Genomic DNA, 20,734 nt, shown 5'->3' on the forward strand with positions numbered 1-20,734 from the left:
AACAGTCCAAAGCTGTGCCAGCAGAAGTGGTCCTGCCAGGCCAGGCCCATGTGGTTTGGTGTTATTCACTCTGATCCATATGGTCAGGGTAGGGACTGTCCCCAGAGAGGTGTTAACACTCAACAACCCAACCTCCTCCTCCTCTGGGGAGAATTGCTGGATGGCTCCTGCTGCCTGCCCATGTGTGAATCTTGATTAATTTTTCATTTTTAATGAAGTTTGATCATGTTTATTATTTCACATGATTGACTGCCTGGTACTACTTCCATGTAATTGATAAAGCCCATATTTCTTCATCTGTCTTTTATTTCTTCAGGGCAAACTTGTGAAATTGTGTGATGTGGTTAATATTAGATTTATTGGTCCCCATAGATGTATAAATTATCTTTTTTTTTTCTCTCTCTCTACAGGAAGTTCTACAGACTCTGACCAAGTTTTGTTTCCCCTTCTATGTGGACAGGTATTGTTAGCTTTTCAAACTTTACAAGAAAATAAGCTTGTCAATAAAACCCCTGTAGAAAATAAAAGCCATACCATTCATAGTGTTCTGTCTGTGTGACTGGGACTTAAAGCACCTGAGTGCAAATTATAGTCTCAGAATCACTTTTTCCTGGGGTTTTTATGGGCACCATGAAACAAAAAGAAATTTTAAAAGTTGGAGTACTCTGAGGGCATTTTTTTCACTTCTGTACAATGCTTGGATGGAAAATGCTTGGGTAGGAATTGTCCAATATGCATATTAATATCAAAGTTTTTTCTGCTTGTGCATTTTATTTCTTAATTGCCAAAATTTGGGTGGGATAATTAATGAAATGTTTTACATTTGAAGGCCTCTTCATGTTGCTGGAATGCTGCTGCTTTACTTGACAGCTACTTAAGGTGACTTCTGATTTTGGGGGAGAAATTATAAAATGAATGTGAGAAGATCTGAGAATATTTACTTCCTGTAATTTAAGAAACTGTAGAACTTTTTTAGTTTTGCATTTACTGTGAGTTATTCTTGATGGTTTTGTGAAAAGAACAACAATTGAAATTTTGAAAGACTGCACCAGTGCTCATCTCATCTCTTAATTGGTCAGAATGCCTTATCTTCATCAGCTGAGACACAGAATGGTTTGGGTTGAGGGAATTGACCTTTACTGTGATTAAACTGCTGCAAGTCTTTTTCTCATTTTAGAATTTGGAATCCCTGTTTTACTGCTCATCCTTTTCATTTCCTAAGGGGTGGAAGCAGGGAAATACTCATACATTTTTCTCATGTATTTGTTCCTACTAGAAATGATTATGCTTTCTGTGTGTAGATTTATTGTACCTAGGGGTTTTGTTTGTTTTGTTGTTTTTGGTTTTCCTCAGCAATATAGCATTTTGAAAGATAGAACACTGAAAACCCATATGGGGTGCAAATGAGAACATAATGAAAAGTGATTCCCATTTCTGGATCCACTTGTTTGTCTGAATATCACAGACTGTCACTGAAAGACTGCAGCCAGCCAGTTTGACTGAAAAGGAGACATTGTCACCCAGAACACACCTAATAATTTCAGATGGAGAATGGATTTCCACCCTGCAGGAGGCAGAGCACACCCAGACTAAGGCTGTGGCAGCTGGAGGAGATGCTTGTGCTCCTTCTCTTGTGGGTGTGCAAGCGGGCAGGGGTGGCACTGGAGGTTCTGGCACTCAGGGGCACAGACACTCTGTTCTTTTCACACTGATTCTGTTCATGAGTTGTGGCACTGCTCAGAACCCCAGGGCCTGGTTGGCCATTCCTTCAGGCAGTGGCCCAGGAGTTTGCTGCTGTTGTGGTGGTGGTGGAATGAGGCAGAGGCTCTGCTCCAGCTGCAGGAGTGCAGAGCTGCTCCCTGCTCCTGCTCCCTGCCAGGACTGTGTTGGGCAGGTGTGGGTGCTGGGGGGGATTCTATGGAAATCACTCCTCTCCCCTTCCCTCCAGCCCTAACTTCTGTCTGCCCCCTTAGAGATGAGATTTATGCTGCTTCCATCCTGTGAGGCTCTAAATAGACCTTCTGCCCATTTGAAAGCAGAGCTGCGAATCTGAAGGGTTGATAGTAAAATCTTAGGAAGAACACTTTTTATGTGGGGAAGTTTATCCTTCCATGTGAAAAAATGGCACTGAACTTGAGCAGGACCTGCCAGCTTTGGTTTCTCCAGGTCACATGAATGCAGGACTCTCTAGGTTTGCTCTGGAGGAACTCACCAGCTTGTCTGAGTTGTTTAATAAACAAGCTTCTCCCTGCTGCTAATGAAACGTGTTTTTTCCCCCTGTTCCATAATTTTAATTGTCAGTTCTAATGCTATTTCTCACACACACTCTGCTCTCAACCTTGTTAAAATTAAGCATATAATCCCCTTTTAAAACACCATACTAAAATCACCATAGTAACATTACATCCAAGCTTTACAGATAAAACACACCACCAGCGAGGGATTTTTGGGTATCCCCAGCAGCTCAGTGTGGTTTATGGAAGTAGTTGCTCTGCTGACATTTAGATTTCAGGAGGATGATAGTACTCACACTGGCTAATTCTCAGACTGTTGGAATGCTTTAAATATCTGTCTTTTTGTTCATCTTCATCACAGCATGTTTTCCCTTCCCTGTTTGGAATCCACTGAAGGATTCTTCTTTCTAAGCTGGACAGTGACATCTTTCCCATTTGGATCCAGCTTTTATTCCTGCAAGTCTGTTTTTCCTTTGTTTCCTCTAGGCACTGAGTGTGTACTCTCCCACAAAAATTGGTTTTTTGCATGTGGCGTCACAGAAGAGAATATTTTAAGGCCTGTGGCTGTTACTTAAATGGCTTTGGATTTACCAGGGTATTTGTTGCAGTTGGTAGGAGTGACTTGTAAAGCTACATGTCAGTGCAAGTCAGATTTCTCAGTTCTCAGAAAACCTATAAAAACCCTAGAACATGACCTGAAATAAGTCTTAATTTCCTATAATTAGAAGTATTTGGGTTATAAGAGAGAGCATGGGGTTGGTTGCTGGTTGATAATCAGAACCATTTTCTTTTAAAGATAAACTCATTATTAGTATCCTCCCACACTTAAGAAATGGGAAAAATAAACCACAGACCCCCCACTCCTCCCTCATCAAGCATATTTAGACTTCTGGAGGGTGCATACTTTGTAGTTAATTTTTCAAAAAACTCTGCTGAAAGAGGAAATGTTATAGGTTCAATGACTTGGATGTGATACTTGACACAGAGTTAGCTCAGCAGTAATTTTTCTCTCCTGCTCTCTGCTTCCAGCCATGCCATTAACCAAGTTGGGCAGAACTTCACCTTTGTGCTCACAGACATTGACAGCAAGCAGAGGTTTGGGTTCTGTCGCTTATCCTCGGGGGCCAAGAGCTGCTTCTGTATCTTAAGGTAGGTCTGTGGCTTGGCTTCTGCCTGACTGCAGGAGCACTGTTTGACTTTGCAGTTACACTGCAATTACCACTTCCAGCTGGTCAGAGTTATTTCCCTATCTGCTCCTCAAAGTCACTGTTCTTCTGCACAAGTGGTGCAGAATCCCTTGCACTTGGAGTTCCTCTGTAGATAACTGTATTTGTTTGTAGTCAACGTTCTGGAGTTAACAACGTGGAAAAAAAGTCTCTTTGCAGTAATTTGATATGACATTGCATGATGGCAGCTGTTATCTTTAGCTGTCACAACTGATCTTGTTAAGACATTTTGTGGACATTTGTACATGCAAGTTTTATTAACAAAACATCTGTTGGTAACTGAGAGGATGTCACTGATGCTCTCCACAGCCCCACAGTTTGTGTGTGTGAGCTTTCCTCTGTCCTGTTCAGGGTTTTGTGAAGCTTGGCATAATAAAGACTGTCAGTGAAAGTTGGAACTATGCATTTCACAGAAAATGGGCCAAGAGGCTCTATCAGAGCAGTTTTTCATAACCTCCCACAGCCGTGTCCAGAAATGATGCCAGTAAAATAAATTTTGATGTCTACCAATATTTTAGTTCCATTAAGAACTTCCATGGATTGAAGATTTTCATGTGTCTTGTTTTAAACACATTTAAGAATTGCCTGTCCTCTACTTTCTGCTTTTTGCATGTTCACGAGGAATTGGGAGTTGAGGAACAGTAGCCCAGGTAAAGCCAGCACAGAGGTGGCTGAGGACAGCCAGGGAGGTGACAGCACAGCTGGGGCTGAAGCCTCCCAAATGAGGACCCTGCTCTGTGAGCAGCTGGACACATCTGGCAGGGCCATCCCTGGCTGGATTTGCACAGGACACAACCAGGGTGAGGACAGAGGAACACAGGAACTTCTCTTTGTCCCATGTGGGGCACGTGAGAGTGCAGCCCTGGTGTGTCTGGATGTGCTCCTCTGAGCATTCCAGGGGGGACATTGCAAAATACAAGGTCACTCTCCTTGCAGGGGGCTGCACACAGCAATGCCATGGAATGGGAGCTTAATATTTGGAGAAATGCTGAGATCTACCCAAACTGCTAATTAATTGAGTGGGAGGCAGAGTGACAGGTGTTTGCTCAGTATCTTCTTCCATTCTGCCTGTGCTGTAGCAGACATTTCAGCTATTATTAGCTCTGGCAGTCCAGCAGCAGGGACTGGATCCTGCAGGCAGGAAGGTGTTTCCCAGCTCTTCCCACAGAGCTGCTCCCCTGTGCAGTTGGGTGCTGGTTCCCTCAGTCTCATGTGGGCAGTGTCTGCTTACAGAGGGTAACTTTGCCTGATCAATGTCAAATTAAAGGAGAAACACAGTTTTAAAAAGACAAACTGAATGAGGAATAGTCTGGGTCCCTTCTTGATCCCTCCTGGATAAGAGTTCTTTGCTGTCAGCTCCCTTATGTTGAGTGAGTGCCAAGAAGAAATGGAGGAGTTCTGTTGTAGTTAAATGCCTTCTGCTTCAACTCATAACCAAAAAAACCCAACCACAGTGGATGAATTGGGACTCTTCACTTCCTTCCTGTTGCTTCTTCTGTGCACTGAGGAGAAAAAGAAAGCTCATCATTAATGCAAGTTCATGCAAGTTTTAGAGGATAATAAAGAGTGTAAATCAGCAATACATGAAATCACTTCCTCTATTCCCGGGACTGCAGCTCCCATTACTGATGTGAATCTTCTCAGTGTCCTTTATGTACTAAAGGATGGTGCATGGTAAATGGGTGGGGGAAAACATGCTGAAAAATGTGAGAACGATAAATAAAAGCAAATGGGGGTAAAAAGAACGTTTGTTTAATTGTTTTTAAATTACAGATTGGACGGCAGCAAGCTTCAAGTATTCCTTACTATGCTCAGCAACAGTGTAAGAACTAAGTGATGGTGTTTATTACTAGAGATTATATCCATCTACAGGCTTAGCGGGATTTTATGGGTCTGGCCATGGTAAAATGGTTTGAAGGTGGAAAATCATCCCATGTTTAGATTAGTTATTGAAGAGAAACAGCAGAAAAAAGAAATTCTTTTCACTCAGTGCTTGAAAAAATTTCTGCAATGTCCTGGAAGCAAAGTACTCTAGGGCCAGAAGTCAGGGTCTGGACTTGAGCTTTGAAGTGACCCAGAGGCTTTTCCTGTGGATGCAGAGCACAGCAAGGCGCCTCTTGGAGTTCAGTAGCAGTGGGGTTATCCTGTGGCCAGCAGAGAGGCAATTCCATTTGGCAGGGAACTGCTTGGACTGGTTTAACCAATACTGCTTGGAAACCTGCTTTTGAGGTAGTTACCACAGCATTGTTCCTGCTGTAGTAGCTCGCACAGATTGATGAACTCTCTGGTAACTTTGAAACCTGCTTTTCCGGGTGCTCTGTGGTGTTTTCAATGTAGAGCCACTGTATTCAGTGGGGAACCGGCCTCTCTTCTCCGGGTTCCCCTTCCCTGGCCCGGTTCTGTCGCTCCGGCGCAGCCGCGGGCCCGGCTGGGGTGACCCTGAGCGGCTGCGCTGCGGCGGCGGCGCCAGCAGAGGGCGCGCGGGGGCGCAGGTACGGCCAGGTGAGGAACAGACCCCGCAGGGTTTGGGGGGCGAGGAGAGAACACCGAGGTTGAGAGGGAACAGACCCGGGGTTGGGTTTGGGGTCTGAGCTCAGGTGACTTCTCATCGCACACATCCACATCTCCCAGAAAAATTGGAATTCCAGACTACCTTTTTCGATGAAATGTGCTACAAAACTTAAAATGTGTTTTTGAATTATTTTCTTTACAGTCTAGTAAGAGCTGATGTCCAGTCATCAAATTCTGTGTTCTAATGTGGGAATTTCACACCCAAATGCTTTTTCTTTCTAAGACTTTATTTAAGAATTTCAGGATTTTGGCTGCAATGGGATAAATCCTAATAGCTATACATTAAGCGGCTGAATTTTTATTGTTTCTCTCTAATTTCGCATCAGATTTCACATGGGCTTTTTAGGGAGAACAGTGTAGATAGTTCTGGATTAAGTGAAGAGCTCTGGTCTTTTATTTAAAAAGAAAACAAAAGAAAACCCAAGTTTGTGTAATTTTGCTTTGGTTCACGAACTTTCTGGGCAAAGTTACTGGTTTGCAAAGGTCCCATGTTTGCAATGTGATTTCAGTTGTACTGAATTTGGAGTTTTTGTTGGGTTATTCAGGTTTTGTACGCAAACTGAAATCCTTCTTTTGAAGTGAAATGCAGAAACATTTGTGTGGAAATCCCTCTCGGCCAAAATAGCTGAGCTCTGCACCACTCTTTTTCTAAGATAAAAAGAAATGAATCCATAATAGTTTGTGACAGATGGCAGAAAATGTAACTAACTGAATGTGATTCTGTATGGAGTTATTTGAGGTTTTTGGTGTGATTTGTTGTGAGTTCCTCTCCTCCCCCCTTTCCTTCCCTTTGATTGCAGTCTTTGTCCATTTATTCTTAGGACAGAATAAGATTTCTGAGCAGGGGCCTCTCTTGTGGTGCAAAGTGAGAATTGTTTTTAATTGAGCAGAAACATGTGGAAGGATCAGGAATATCTCAAGGGATTACAGAAAAATTCCAAATTTGTACTACTTACAGCTTGTGTTTAGAGCGGGGTCTGCTGGGAATAAATGTTAGTTAGTGTGACCTGTGACCTTAAAAACTGTTGACATGGATTTCAGCCAGAAACTGGCCACAGAACTCCTTTGTTAGGCTCATTCATAGCTCCTTGAAAACTCCAGTCAGTGAAAGTTGCCAGCTCGAATCTAAGGAAAGCAGAGCTCTTTTTTTTCCTTTTTTTTTTTCCTTTCTTTCTTTCTTTCTTTTTTTTTTTTTTTCTTCCCATGCTTTGGAAACAGTGGCCGCCCCTTAACCAGCAAGACTTCTTTAATAGGGCTGCAGGACTGGGCCCTGATTGGAACTGACAGCTTCCTGGCTCGGGCGTGCCAACTGGCAGGGCCCTGAGCCATGCGACAGACAGACAGACAGACAGCGCCGGGGGCTGCGCTGCCCTGCCCTGCCCAGAGCCCCAGGCAGCGCCCACAGCCCCAGGGACCTCCTGGGGACAGTCCAACCCTGCAGCCCCAGGGACCTGCTGGGGACAGTGCAGCCCCAGGGACCTGCTGGGGACAGTGCAGCCCCCCCAGGGACCTGCTGGGGACAGTCCAACCCTGCAGCCCCAGGGACCTGCTGGGGACAGTCCAACCCTGCAGCCCCACAGCCCTGCTGGGGACAGTGCAGCTCTGCAGCCCCAGGGACCTGCTGGGAGAATCCAACCCTGCAGCCCCACAGCCCTACCAGGCCGTGCTGGGGGAGAGGGCTCAGCCCACAGCCCTGCTGGGGAGGGATAAAACCCAACCCCACAGCCCTGACAGTGCCTACTCTGGGGGAGGAGATGGAGTGTTTGTGATGGGGCTTGTTTTGTAGTAATTGTCCTGTTGTTTTCTAGAATTTTCCCTTTTCATTGATTTGGCCAAAATCAATGTTTTACTTCCATATCTGTATGATTCTTTGAAGCCTGGCAGAAGATGTTTGGTAATGGCTGGAAATGGTTGGAACACTTTTTGGACAGTCTGTTTGGTCCTTGAGGTGTATCGACCCTGGAATCCCTGTTCTACTTAAAATGCTTGGGAGATGAAAGCAAATGGCAAACTGCTTCTGTTAGACATGGCAAAGGCCACAAAATACATGTATAAATCATGGGCAATTGGATCTCTGATTCAAAACTGCAACAGAATTGTACCTAATGAAAATGTTGCTGTTGAGTCTCTGATGCTTTCATAGATTTTTTTTCATTATTATTTTTTTATCAGTGGCTTCAGCACTTGCGCTGTCTGTCAGTGAGAGCTGGAGAGCAGAGATTGCTCAGTTCCTTTGTACGGGCCTTTCAGAGAGCAGAGGAGAGGGCAGGCAGGACTCGGAGCTGCAGCCTGACCTTCTTTCACAGAAACTGGAGTTTCTTACAAGCTGGAACTGCAGCAGAGCAGGGCAACTTTGTGTGCTGGGTGACAGGAAATTGAGCTGAAGTGGCTCAGAAAATGTGCGAACGCCCCGAGGGCGTGTGCAGGGCCGGAGGGGCTCCGGGTGCTGCAGGCATTCTGCCTTAACTTGACATGTTTATAAAACAGTTTACATCTCAAAAGTTTAGGGTTTTTACCCCTGTTGATTCGCTTAAACAGACACTGGCTCTTATTTTCAGTTGCTTGTCAGAATATATATGGAAAAGTGATGAACCCAGTGAAGAGGGAGCTTGACATCAATTAAATTTAGCTATCTGCTTTGTGTTTCTTCTTCCTGATACACTGTCTCCAGTATAGCTTTTCCAAACTTCCTGTGGTTTTCCGTTATTCTCCTTACAAGTTTTACAAGATAGAGATGAGCTGTTTGAAACTACTGTTCCAGGAAAAGAAGAATAGAATTTTGTATTACATCTGCACATTTGTTGTCTTCCATTTTTATCTCTGCCATTAACCATTTTCTGAAGACTTCTTCCAGAAAGCCTCTAAGGCCTTCTCTTCTCTTGCTCAAGTATCTTTAAATAAGATAGTGGTAATTTAAATAAGCTAATAATGCCTTATGGCTGGAGTAGGGGATTTGAAGTCCTTGCTGAAGAAGAAGGCTTTGCTCTGTGTGATCAGCTGGTGATGATGTTTGAACCAGAAGCTCCCTTCTGTTTCTATAACTCTTTTCTCTTACTGTCCACCAAAAACAGAAATTATTTATGTCCATCTAGTGAGTTTGAAGTTTTATCTGCAGGCATGGCTGGCTGCACTCAGATGCTGAGTTCATAAGAGGTTATTTGGGTGATATTAGGAAGATGTTTTTTCCCACTGAACATCTAGATAAACCAGACTGCTCATTGGTAAGAGCAGTCATAAGCTGTACAAAAAAATTTATATGACCTGGGAAGTACTGATATTGGAAATAAATATTAAAAGTCAGATTTTCAGTAGTCAAACTTTAGTCTCTCCCTGCTTGTAAATCATGGGTTGCAAAGAATGCCCATACAGTGCTTGGCATTGGAGTAAAGATGCTGATTTTGAGTTTCACTATGTCTGTGCATATATGCATCATTATTCTTAGTTGAAAGTTGAGCAGTTGTCCTTTATCACTGGTGCTCATTTATTTATTTCCATGTTGATTCTGGTTCCGAGGCTGAGCTGCGTATTGCATTAATGTTGTAGTGGGATGAAGTTATCCCACTTGTGGGTTGGTAGCAGCCAGAAGTACAGGGAGTTGTTTACAGGGGCCCATGGATTCTGCCTTTCTGTGGAAGCATTCAAGCAGCAAGCCCTGCACAGTCTGTTTGGCACAGTAGCTGCTCTCAGCTGGCCCCGTGCCCTCCTGCTGTTAGGCAGGGCAGAGGATGTGCCAGATCCCGCCTTGTGCCGGAGCAGAGCCTGCCTGCAAATCTGCTTGTAGTTAGCCTGGGGCCTTTTGGCAGCACTCTGCAGCCCATTGATTTAGTTGCAATGCTTTTTCCTTAATATTTTCCATCTGGCCAACAATGACCTATAACGACAGACACAAAACAGAGTTTGAATTATGAGCAGCGTAATTGTGCAAATGCTTCCAAATCTCACTCTAGAACCTGCAGTGATGGGTGCTGCAGCCAGGGGCTCCTTCCACAGGCTGCTGCAAAGGAAAAGCCTTGGGGCTCTTGAGTTCCAGCCCTGTCCCACAGAAATGTGCCCTCCAGTTAAACTGGGAGTGTGTTCCATTGCCTCTCCTTGCTGTCTGTTGGTCCCGAACCGGGGGTGCAGCTCCCACAGCCTCAGCTTCCTCACGCTCCCCTATGCACACTGCCAGGGCCAAACCCTGCCCTGGGGCCCTGGGCCAGGGGAGAGAGGGACCCTGGAGCGGGGCTGGGGCAGGCAGGGCAAGAACGTGAGTTTGGAAATGCTCCAGGACATGCAGCAACAGGTTTGGGGCCTTGCACTGTCAGGGATGTTCTGAGCTCCCACCTGCAGCAGTAAAATATCAATGAGAAGAATCACAACAAAAATGTCAAGTGTTAGTAATGTATCACTGCTGGTGGAATTGGAAAAAGCTGATAGTACTGCATTCAGTCCAACTACTTCACTGGTCTTGCCTTCTGACCAGAAACCAATTTTACTTAATTAATTAGGCCTTCATGTCACGCCTTCTTTCGTTGCTGAACAACTGTAACAGAAGTAATTAAATCATGTCACTTTTTATTACCTTTGGCCCTGGCTGACTGGCTTGGAAACTTCATCTTAGAGCTAATACAGACTGAATTAGTGCATCACCTTGGGGAACACCCCCTCCCTGGCATCAAAAAGCAGGGAGGAAGTAGTTAAAGTACAAGATGGATAGATCCTCTCTTCCACAAATGGATCACTTTTGGGTTGCTGTCTGAAGGCTTACAAATGCATCTGTCAGGAGCAGGAGCATCCTGTCCCTGCTGACAGATGTGTACAACATTCCCAAAGAGATTACATGGCAACTTCCTCCTTCAAAACTGGAGCTGTGGCAGAGCCCTCGGGTTATGCAGAGGTAATTGGAGACGCTGGGGCTGATCCAGAGGTGGAACTGCCGAGAGAAGCTGCTTGAGTAACTTGTGCATGTTGCTCCAACAGGAACCCTGATCCAGGCACTGTAATCATGGGAGAGAGGCTTTGTGTGCCTTCCTAGAGGCAGAGTTCCCTGGGCTATGCAGGGAGCCCAGATAAAACCCCTCATTTGTAACCCTGGCTGTTTATGAACATGCCTGATAAGGGACGGATCTTCCTCCACACTGAGCATTACCTGCACTAACTCCTCAGTGTGTTTTAGAATTTATTACCGTTTGAATATTCAGAGAAAATAATTGTGGGCAGTTTCCTGGTTTTATCATTTGCTTAAGCTGATGGTTAGACAAGAAGTCTCATAAATAAAAAGTGGGCTTGCTGGGCAGGAAACGGGCCAGAAGGACTTTTCTGTTAATTAATGTGTCATACATTTTCAGGGATTCTGTGGATAGGTTCATCAGTGGTGTTTCTGCAGGTGAAGATCAAGTGCTGTGATTTTATGTGTTTATTTTTACATCTGCATGTTTGCTGTGAATCCTAAACCATCGTACAGGGTGGTCATAAACAACCTGCACTCAAATATCAAACTCAGACTTGATCTTTTAGCCTTCCTATTGACATCTTGCTCTGCAAGTGCTTGTTTGCTGTAAGTAAGGTGATTTTTACATGCCTAGCCCAGTTCCTTGCATTCTCAAATTATCAGTTGCAAGTACCACAGCGCCGACATAATCATGAATTTTTCACTTGGCTCTTTCAGCTCTGCTTGTGGTTTAACTTTTATGACTTCCTACCAACTTTGCTTATTATTAGGAGCTGTGTGTGCTCCCTCTGTGTATGTGAATATTTCTTCCGTGATGAAGCTCCCTCCCTGTGAAGGGAGCTGTAAAACCTCTTGCTTCACTTAACTTTGTTTCTTGCCAGTAGGGAACACAAGTGGTTTGGGGAAGAGAGGTGCACATAATTGATTTCTGCTCTGTTACTGAAATACTCTCATTCCTACCCCAATGTCCTCCGTAGCTGATTTGCCAAAATGCAAGGATTCACTGTTGTGTCTCAGAACTCACACACAGGTATCACAGGTACACACCTGATGCTCAGCTTTGACTTTTCAATATTTGGCAAATCCCTTTAGCAGCCGAGCACAGCTGGCTGCTGTGCAGTGGGGCTCTTGAACAGAAGTGTGTAAAGTTCTTCTGTATGAGGCAAAGTGATGCAGAGTCCCCAGGCAGGTGCAAAAACCAGGCCTTTTTAGGCAGTTAGGCCTTTATCAGTTGCATAGTTTTAAATCATAACAAACATAATTCAACCAATCACCAAACACCACAATACGAACACGTAATGGGTATAGAAACTTGTTTTCTCCAATCCAGCTGAGTCACTTTCCCATTGCCCTCTTCTACCTAGCCAAAGTAGCAGGCCTGAGCCATGGTTTTACCAGGGTAACAAGGCCCTTATTTTATAAGGTGTTCCCTATATGCAACATTTTTCTTCCCTTCAGGAACTGATCTGCGTTACAGATGGTGCCACAAACTCTGTCCCAGAGTGGCTTTGGAGCTCACTGCCGCACGTGCCAGAGCACGGGGCTTGGTGACTGGGAGGGAGCACTTTTGATTTATAATAAAAAGTTCATAATGCTACTGAAATTTCAGCTGAAACTTGGTACTAGAGGGCATAGCTTGACAAGCACATATGATTGGAGTCAGTAATGAAAAGGAGCTGTTTCTCTGGTCAAGGAAAAAGGGTTAATTTGCATTGGGATGAAAAGGCTGTTCAGGATCTACTATTTCAACCTGTGATAGACTTAACAGCAGGCTTTGATCCCCAAATGAAATGTGATGGATTTCAACTGATGCCAGATGTCTCAAACCTAGTGGGATCTCTGATTGTCTGCCACATCTAGAATTCTCTCTTCCAGTGCTTTCATGTATGCTTTTAAACGTGGTTTGAGAAGAGATTCCTTGACAAGCTAAGCCTTTGGAATCCTCTCTCTGTATTGTCACTTTGGTGAGGATCTTGAGGCTCTCATGCTGTCTAGTTCATCCTGCTTTTTAAAATCAAGCTTCGCGTACCAAACTGCTCTAACTCCTTCGTAACCAATTTTTTAAAGTCCAGATAATTTCGAGGCAGTATAATCTGTAACTCTTCCCAGTTTAAGGCTGTTCTTTACCCTCTCCATATTTGTTATTTAGAGCATTTCACCCTGGCTGAGTAAAGCCATTGGTCAATGTGTTCCTGTTCCAAGGTGTTGAAGGGCACATAACTGTTATTTTTTTACTCCAAGGATATCTTGTTGCATTTCATATATCTCACTATGAAGTGCCAAGCCCTTCAGCATGCCCATCTTCTCACCCAGTGGGCTTTCTGGGATACCCTTTGCCCATGGGTTTAAGGAAAGCATACAGACATAATTGTCAGTGTGTGCTGTAAATGCAAACAAATGCTTTTCTTATGTACCTTTATTTCCTGTCACTCCTTCAGTCCTTTGCTCTCAAACATGCTTGAAGTGTCTGTGTTGGTCTTAAACGAAGCAAAGTAAGCACTTGCTGTTGACAGTTACTTATTGAGATGCTCCATAAGATGAGATCCAGTTCTGTGGGATGTAGTACTTCTAAAATATGTACATGAGTCATGCTTAAGCTGCATAACTTTAAACTGAATCATGGAATGATCACTCATGGGTAATAATCAAGGGAAGTTTGTTACAAAACTGGGGGAAATGCAAGAAGAAAAGACATCCTGTGGGAGCAGGGAGAGGCAAGGGTGCAGCTGGCTTTGTGCACGGGCAGGGGCACTTACAGTGGGGCGTGCAAACCTAAACAAACAAACAAATAAATAAAGGAAAAGCTGATGTTCAAAGGAGGCTGTTGGCTGCTCCGTGGAAGGGAAGGTAATTCATCCACATGCACAGGGGTTGCTATGGAGATTTGGGGTGTCTGTGCTTATCTCCTGAGTGTGAGAAGGTGTCAGTAGACTGAGTCTAGAGCAGAGAATAACGAGGCACTGGGGCCCATGAGGTGCAGGGAAGACACTGGAACACAGAAGCAGCTGAACTGAGAATTTAGCCTGTGAAATTCCCAAATGGGCCTGGAGATGCCTTGGTTCTTTCAAATGCATTTTGTAAAGATGCTGCAAACACTGGGTGACGGAAGGAAAAGAAGGTGGGAAAAAGAATTTAATAGTGTATTCCTGCAAGGAAAATAATAGCATGTGGAGAGTCATCCCTCTCCTGAGCAGAGAAATGGGATTAGTTTTAAAAATCTGTAGTTTAATGTCATTTTACTTCATCTTAACTGTAAAAAATTAGGTGAAATTTAGAAATCATTAAAAAGGGAAAATAATACTTTTAATGAAGGGAAGGAAAAGGTGTCTGGATTGTGTGGTTTTGCTATTTAAAATCATGTTTGCATAGAAGCCCTGAAGAGCGTTGTGTCTTGGCAAACATAACTTAGTTCATCATTAGGACCATTACTAACCTAAAATAGAATGTGATTCCATGATTAGAAATAATGCTGGCTGGGGGTGAATCATTACTTGCCAGGTACAGGAGGATGGAAAGAATCAATATTAGGTTTAAGTTTAAATTGCAGAGTTTTATCTTTAAATGCAAGAAGTCCTAAGATAACAAGACACCAGGAGACTGGAGTAACTTTTGATATGTTTTCCATCCTTGCATTTTTTTTAACACAGTGTTGGGATTATCCACAGAGATCTTTCTGAGTTCCTGCTGAGGCTCTGTCGTTTGTCCTGCAGGAATTGACAGGCACTGTGAGTCAGAAAATGTGTTCTGCTTCACCAGGAACCTTCACTGGGTTCATACGTGGAAATGAAAAATGGCAATAATAATAATAATAATAATAATAATAATAATAATAATAATAATAATAATAATAATAAATCTGTTTTTTCAATCTGCTGAATCTTCCTTGGGATTTTCAGCTCTGTCCTAACTGTGCTGGAGTTTTGCTGTTGGTTACAGTGATGGTGTGGAGGGGACAGGGAGAGGAGCAGCTGCCCAAGTGGCACAGGTCACTCCTGCTGCACAGTGTCACCGTGCTGGGCTCCCAGGTGACATCAGTGCCACAGCCAAGGACCTGGGCACAAAGCAGGGAGTTATTATTTATTATTATCTGTTCTTCAGAGTCCATGAGCTGAGGCACTGGGTGTTTCAGTGGCATATGCAGGAGTAGTGCTGGCAGAAGATGCATTTGGCCTGAGTTTCCTCTTCCTTACACTTTTGTCAGTAAAGTTGGTGATGATGTGTCTATAGTTCATGTAATAACTGGGGTCAGGATTGTATTCTGTGTTCTAGGTCACTGTATTGTGCTGAGCAGAAAGGTCAAGATTTGGGAACTCCATGAAACCAATCCTGGCTAATACAGACAGATTTTGTAAGCCTGTCACCACAGAGAAGTGTGCCCATCTGCAAAATGGAAATGACTGTTCTGTTTTGCAAGGGAGATGGCAGTTGGTTATGCTGTTATCAAAATATATATAGTATGTGTTATAAATAAATACGTGTTAAAAATTCCACTTCTGATCTGTGTGAATGGAAGGAGTAAAAGTTATGTGTGCTTGCAACTCAGTCTAGGAGGAGATGCTGCAGATATGTGTTGATGTCAGACTAGTTACTGAGTCACATGAATTTCAAACAGGAGTTGTGCCTGGGTGCAGCTCAGCCTGTGCACGGCCCAGGAGCTGCTCTGCTGCTCCAGGAGTGTGAACCAAGGTGGGACTTCACAGCTCCAGGGGAGACCAAAGGTGCCACAGGTGCCCTTCCACAAGTGTTGGCTCTGCTTTTTCATGGTGTCAGCACAGCAGTAAATGCAATGCTGGAGCTGGCGATGTTAAACATTACTTTTATAAACAGTTGCTATGGTAATTGGCAAATCTTCATAAATCGTTTGAAAAGGCCCCCCTTGCCACTAGGGTTTGCTGCTGCTGCACTGGAACATGGAGAGGTTTTGCTGATAAGGTTCCCAAACCCTGGAGTGCTCCCTGGAAGTTGGGTTTGGTGAGTTCAGCACTCACAGGTTGGGTGTCCTGTCCTGCTATTGCATCCTCCTTCCCGGTTGCCTGCTACAAATTGTATATACAAATATACACTGGAAAGTCTCTCCTTTTTTTAAGTTGGCTTCACTGCAGATTTACCTTTCTGAGAGCAAGCCAAAAGCTAAGGAAGAGCTGCCATTCAGATGGCCCCTTTGTTTCTGTTTTCCGTGCTCAGACACTGCCCTGCAGGGGCTGGGCTGTGCTGGGGCTGGAGCCCTGGAGGGGCGGCTCAGCTGGCTCTGGGCAATCTCACTGCAGAGCTTCCCTTCCTTTGCTTAACCTCTGACCTGGGAAAACAAGAGTTCATCAAAACTTCTGAGGGAGCTAAGAGGAAGGGGAAGTGTTTGGTTACAAATTAAATATGAGCAAGTCATAAGCCATAAATCTTCAGTAGTGCTACCAGTTGTGCTACTTAAGGTACAGAAAATTCTGGGTTATAAACTCTGCCTGTGTTTCTTTGGAGGAGTGTTTAAAGGCTGCCTTCAGGATTTGCTTTCTGTAAGAAAAAAATCCACATTTCTTTCCTTTTGGCAGACATCTAGAAACAAATTCAGATAATTGTTATTTCTTGGGGGATTTTTAAGATTTTTTTCAACTTTAACTGGTCGCAGTTGGTCTAATAAGAGCAGAAGTCGTTTACTCTTGAGTAGTCAACACATGGATTAAGTGATGAAGTAAGAGTGGTGAAGATGGCAGGATAAATTAGTTTTCTAACATATCCAGAAATTTTGGGATGAGAGAGATCCTGAATTGTGTAGTGACAATGGAGGCAGGTGAAAACTGAAGTGAGATTGTCTGCATAATTTGCACAATTTTGTGGTGGGTTTGTCTTTGTCTTGCCCCTCTCTTGTGCAAGAGCCACACAGATCCCCATGTGTTGTGGAGGGATGAATTCTGCTCATTTCCTCAGATTCCAATCTGGGACACTGTCCTCAAAATGGGAAGTTATTCTCAAAATAGAAAAAGAAGCAGTTATGATGAGATGCTAACCCATCATTTGGAAACAAGGAGGAGTGAATGTTAAAAAAAGAACAATAGGTTCATCAGAGGATACTGGGGAAGAGAAGGGAAAGCCAGGGAGTCACAAGGGTAGCAGAACTGGGGCTGTGTCTGCTGTGTGTGGGGTTTGCTGGTGTTCTGACATTGTGTGAATGTGTGATGTATCTGGGCTGTTTTTATTGGAATCACAGAGGCTCTTTCCTAGGGCCCACTAAAAATGTGAAGTTGCTTTGGGCTGTAGTGTTCTCATGGCTGGAGCCTGCAGCTGTGCCATGCTGGGTGTGTGCTGGTAATGCAGGAGCCCCTGGGGCTGCAGGGGGCTCAGCAGTGGGCACAGGCCCTGGTGGGTTCAGCAGTGGGCACAGGCCTGGGCAGGGCTCAGCAGTGGGCACAGGCCCTGGTGGGTTCAGCAGTGGGCACAGGCCCTGGCAGGGTTCAGCAGTGGGCACAGGCCCTGGCTCAGCAGTGGGCACAGGCCCTGGCAGGGCTCAGCAGTGGGCACAGGCCCTGGCAGGGCTCAGCAGTGGGCACAGGCCCTGGTTCAGCAGTGGGCACAGGCCCTGGCAGGGCTCAGCAGTGGGCACAGGCCCTGGCAGGGCTCAGCAATGGGCACAGGCCCTGGCAGGGCTCAGCAGTGGGCACAGGCCCTGGCTCAGCAGTGGGCACAGGCCCTGGCAGGGTTCAGCAGTGGGCACAGGCCCTGGCTCAGCAGTGGGCACAGGCCCTGGCAGGGTTCAGCAGTGGGCACAGGCCCGGCAGGGCTCAGCAGTGGGCTGGCTGCTCGGCAGTGGGCACAGGCCTCGGCAGGGGCTCAGCAGTGGGCACAGGCCCTGGCAGGGTTCAGCAGTGGGCACAGGCCCTGGCTCAGCAGTGGGCACAGGCCCTGGCAGGGTTCAGCAGTGGGCACAGGCCCTGGCTCAGCAGTGGGCACAGGCCCTGGCTCAGCAGTGGGCACAGGCCTGGGCAGGGCTCAGCAGTGGGCACAGGCCCTGGCAGGGTTCAGCAGTGGGCACAGGCCCTGGTGGGTTCAGCAGTGGGCACAGGCCCTGGCTCAGCAGTGGGCACAGGCCCTCGCAGAGCACAGCAGTGGGCACAGGCCCTGGCTCAGCAGTGGGCACAGGCCTGGGCAGGGCTCAGCAGTGGGCACAGGCCCTCGCAGAGCACAGCAGTGGGCACAGGCCCTGGCTCAGCAGTGGGCACAGGCCCTGGCAGGGCTCAGCAGTGGGCACAGGCCCTGGCTCAGCAGTGGGCACAGGCCCTGGTGGGTTCAGCAGTGGGCACAGGCCCTGGCTCAGCAGTGGGCACAGGCCCTGGCAGGGCAGGGCAGGGCAGAGGGAGCTCTGAAGGACACCCAGCCCCCCTGTCTGGGGGCTCAGCGTTGCCCCCTCGGGTCCCTGCTCTGGCTCCCCTGGGGAGGGGGAGGCCTGGGGGAACCTGCTTTTGTTTTCCTCTTTTACAAGACATGGCACACAGACATTAGGAGCACAGCAATGGTTTTAAGGACTCTCATTTTAACTCTGTAAATGTATTTTTCTGGCCAAGTCCCTGAGCGATTAGGTGGAACTTTTAATGGTGCCTCTGTGGAAGCAGCTTTGGTTTCCCACTGCCAGGGAGCTTTCTGCCTTCCTGCTTTTCTGTCTCCTCAAACTCTTTTGATAGATGCCTTGCACGGATTTGTTTACCAGGTTCTTAATCTCTACTTAGCAGATATGTTTGGAGAGGATTTCTTGTTACTCTTGTAATGGCTTTTAACTCTGCTGAAGTTTATTTAACTAAACAGAAAGAAAGAAACTTATCTTCTACCTAATCCTTCTGGATTGTTTACAATATAATGTCAAAGTTAAATGCTGTTTAAAGTGGTAATTGTCTGTCTTTCTACTCCATTTGAATACACACTTTGTAAAGATGTTTAGAGCGTATTAATTTAAACGATAATACTGTCATATAACATGAAAAGTTAAGTTGCTTATCAGTATATTTTGATAAGCTACTTACATTTTACAGTAGCATTTGCAGGCTTCAAACAAACGCTAATGATGGAGTGCCAGTCACTTTGTCTGTCTCATAGAGAGCTTCTCACCTCATTTATCACCAGAGCTGCTCAGCCAGGGACCACAGGGCACTCCATTCCTTACAGCTGTCAGGATGTAGTCATATTTTATAAAAACTTTAAATCCTGTCTAACTATATCAAAATAGAATCCATTTGCTTCAGAAAGCAGCTGTGATTAAAGAGCATCAGAGAGTGCATCTCTGGCTGGCTTTGCATTCACTGCAGCCAAGGGAAATTCCTGACTGGTGTTGGGAAAGGGATTGAAACATAGAACTGTGCCATGAAAACAGGGCACAGAATCCTACCAAAGCTGCAGGGAAAAGGAACACCCTCACTGTCTTGCTTTGTGGAGTGGAGATGTAAAGTAAATGAAAAAGATGTGATTTTTCTGCATATTCCCCTTTTAATTTTGTTTCTTCCTCTTTTTTGGAAGTTGTGTGCATGTACTGAAGGTGAAGTTTTTGTTTGACTGAAGCAAGGGCCATGCCAAATACAGTGATGGAATGAGGTTTTAAAACAATTAAAAAATGAGATACTGATGATTCAATTTTCAAAGTCCACTTGTATTAGGATTCAAAGCAAAATAACTGTCTTTTCTTTTTTTTCATTTTTCTTTTTCATTCCAGTTACCTCCCGTGGTTTGAAGTCTTTTATAAACTGCTCAATGTCTTGGCAGATTATTCAGCAAAAGGACAGGTATTATTCTAAATACTGACCCTCCTTTTCCTATCCCAGTATCAAATGAATGAGGGTGAGAGGATGAAAGAAGCTGTTTGAAGAAGTGCTTCTATCAGAGATGACCATGTGAATTATTAATCTGTATGATGCAGTGATACAGAAGATCATATTCAGCTTGGCAAGAGCCTCTGAAAAATAAATACACATTTAATTTTCTTTTTGAAAAAGATAAAGAGCAAGACTGTGGCTGTGGATCTGACCCAAGTCCCTGCAGCCGCCCATGCTGGCTTTCCTGACTCCCTGAGCTGTGTTCAGCACAGTTCCTGTAACTCTGCAGCTCCCATATTGCAGGGTCCCATCAGTCTCTGCCAGCTGTCTGATCCAGCTTTGGCATGGGCAGTAAAAGTAGAACTGATCTTACAAATACAAAATGTTTACCCACCCCTCTGGCCTACCCTGCCCTTCTGCCTCGGGGTTTACCTGGTGCAGTGGTGTTTGCTCAATATTCCTGTTTTTTTTCTCATTTCAGGATAGTCAGAGGAGTGAGCTCCTAGAAACATTTCATAAACTCACCATCCCTGAGCCAGGAACCTCGGTTCATCTTGGAGTGGTAAGTGTGGGGGGGAGATGTAAACTGAGGTGTTTAATACTCATTCCATGCCATACCAGAGGAATGTCAAAAGCAATCCTCTCTCCTGGAGCTTGTACACAGGTGTTGTTTTCCTGTGAGGGGCTGTGAAATTCCCTTTTCACAACTGGGGCCCTCTGCTTCCCTCTCCCTAACCTCAGATGTCTTTGAAATGCAGTGGATTGGAGGAAGGCAGTGTGTATTCCCCTGGGAATGTCTCACCATGTCCTGGGTGACCTGCAGGAGGTCAGGAGCACCAACAGGACATTTATTGCCCACACTCTGCACAGCTCCTGGCCCTGGGAGTTTGAAGGGGAGCAGGCTGGGAAGCAAACAGGCACTTACCTGTCACAAGGACTATTAACTGCACATCACATTTAGGGTTCCTTCTCCTCTTCCTTCCCCCT

General features: G+C 45.2%; 1 protein-coding gene across 6 annotated transcripts in view; it reads left to right on the forward strand.

Moving 5' to 3' along the window:
* Nucleotides 1–20,734, forward strand: part of DENND1A (DENN domain containing 1A) — a 147,651-nt gene that overhangs the window by 44,410 nt on the left and 82,507 nt on the right. For all 6 annotated transcript variants that reach the window (XM_030961780.1, XM_030961781.1, XM_030961775.1 and 3 more), the window contains exons 4-7: nucleotides 411–460; nucleotides 3,264–3,383; nucleotides 19,648–19,717; nucleotides 20,229–20,309. In XM_030961780.1, the coding sequence (XP_030817640.1) occupies nucleotides 411–460; nucleotides 3,264–3,383; nucleotides 19,648–19,717; nucleotides 20,229–20,309 (321 nt within the window). The remainder of the gene's footprint in view (nucleotides 1–410; nucleotides 461–3,263; nucleotides 3,384–19,647; nucleotides 19,718–20,228; nucleotides 20,310–20,734) is intronic.

The sequence above is a fragment of the Camarhynchus parvulus genome, chromosome 17 (assembly GCF_901933205.1).
Source record: "Camarhynchus parvulus chromosome 17, STF_HiC, whole genome shotgun sequence".
In the NCBI taxonomy this organism is placed as follows: domain Eukaryota; kingdom Metazoa; phylum Chordata; class Aves; order Passeriformes; family Thraupidae; genus Camarhynchus; species Camarhynchus parvulus.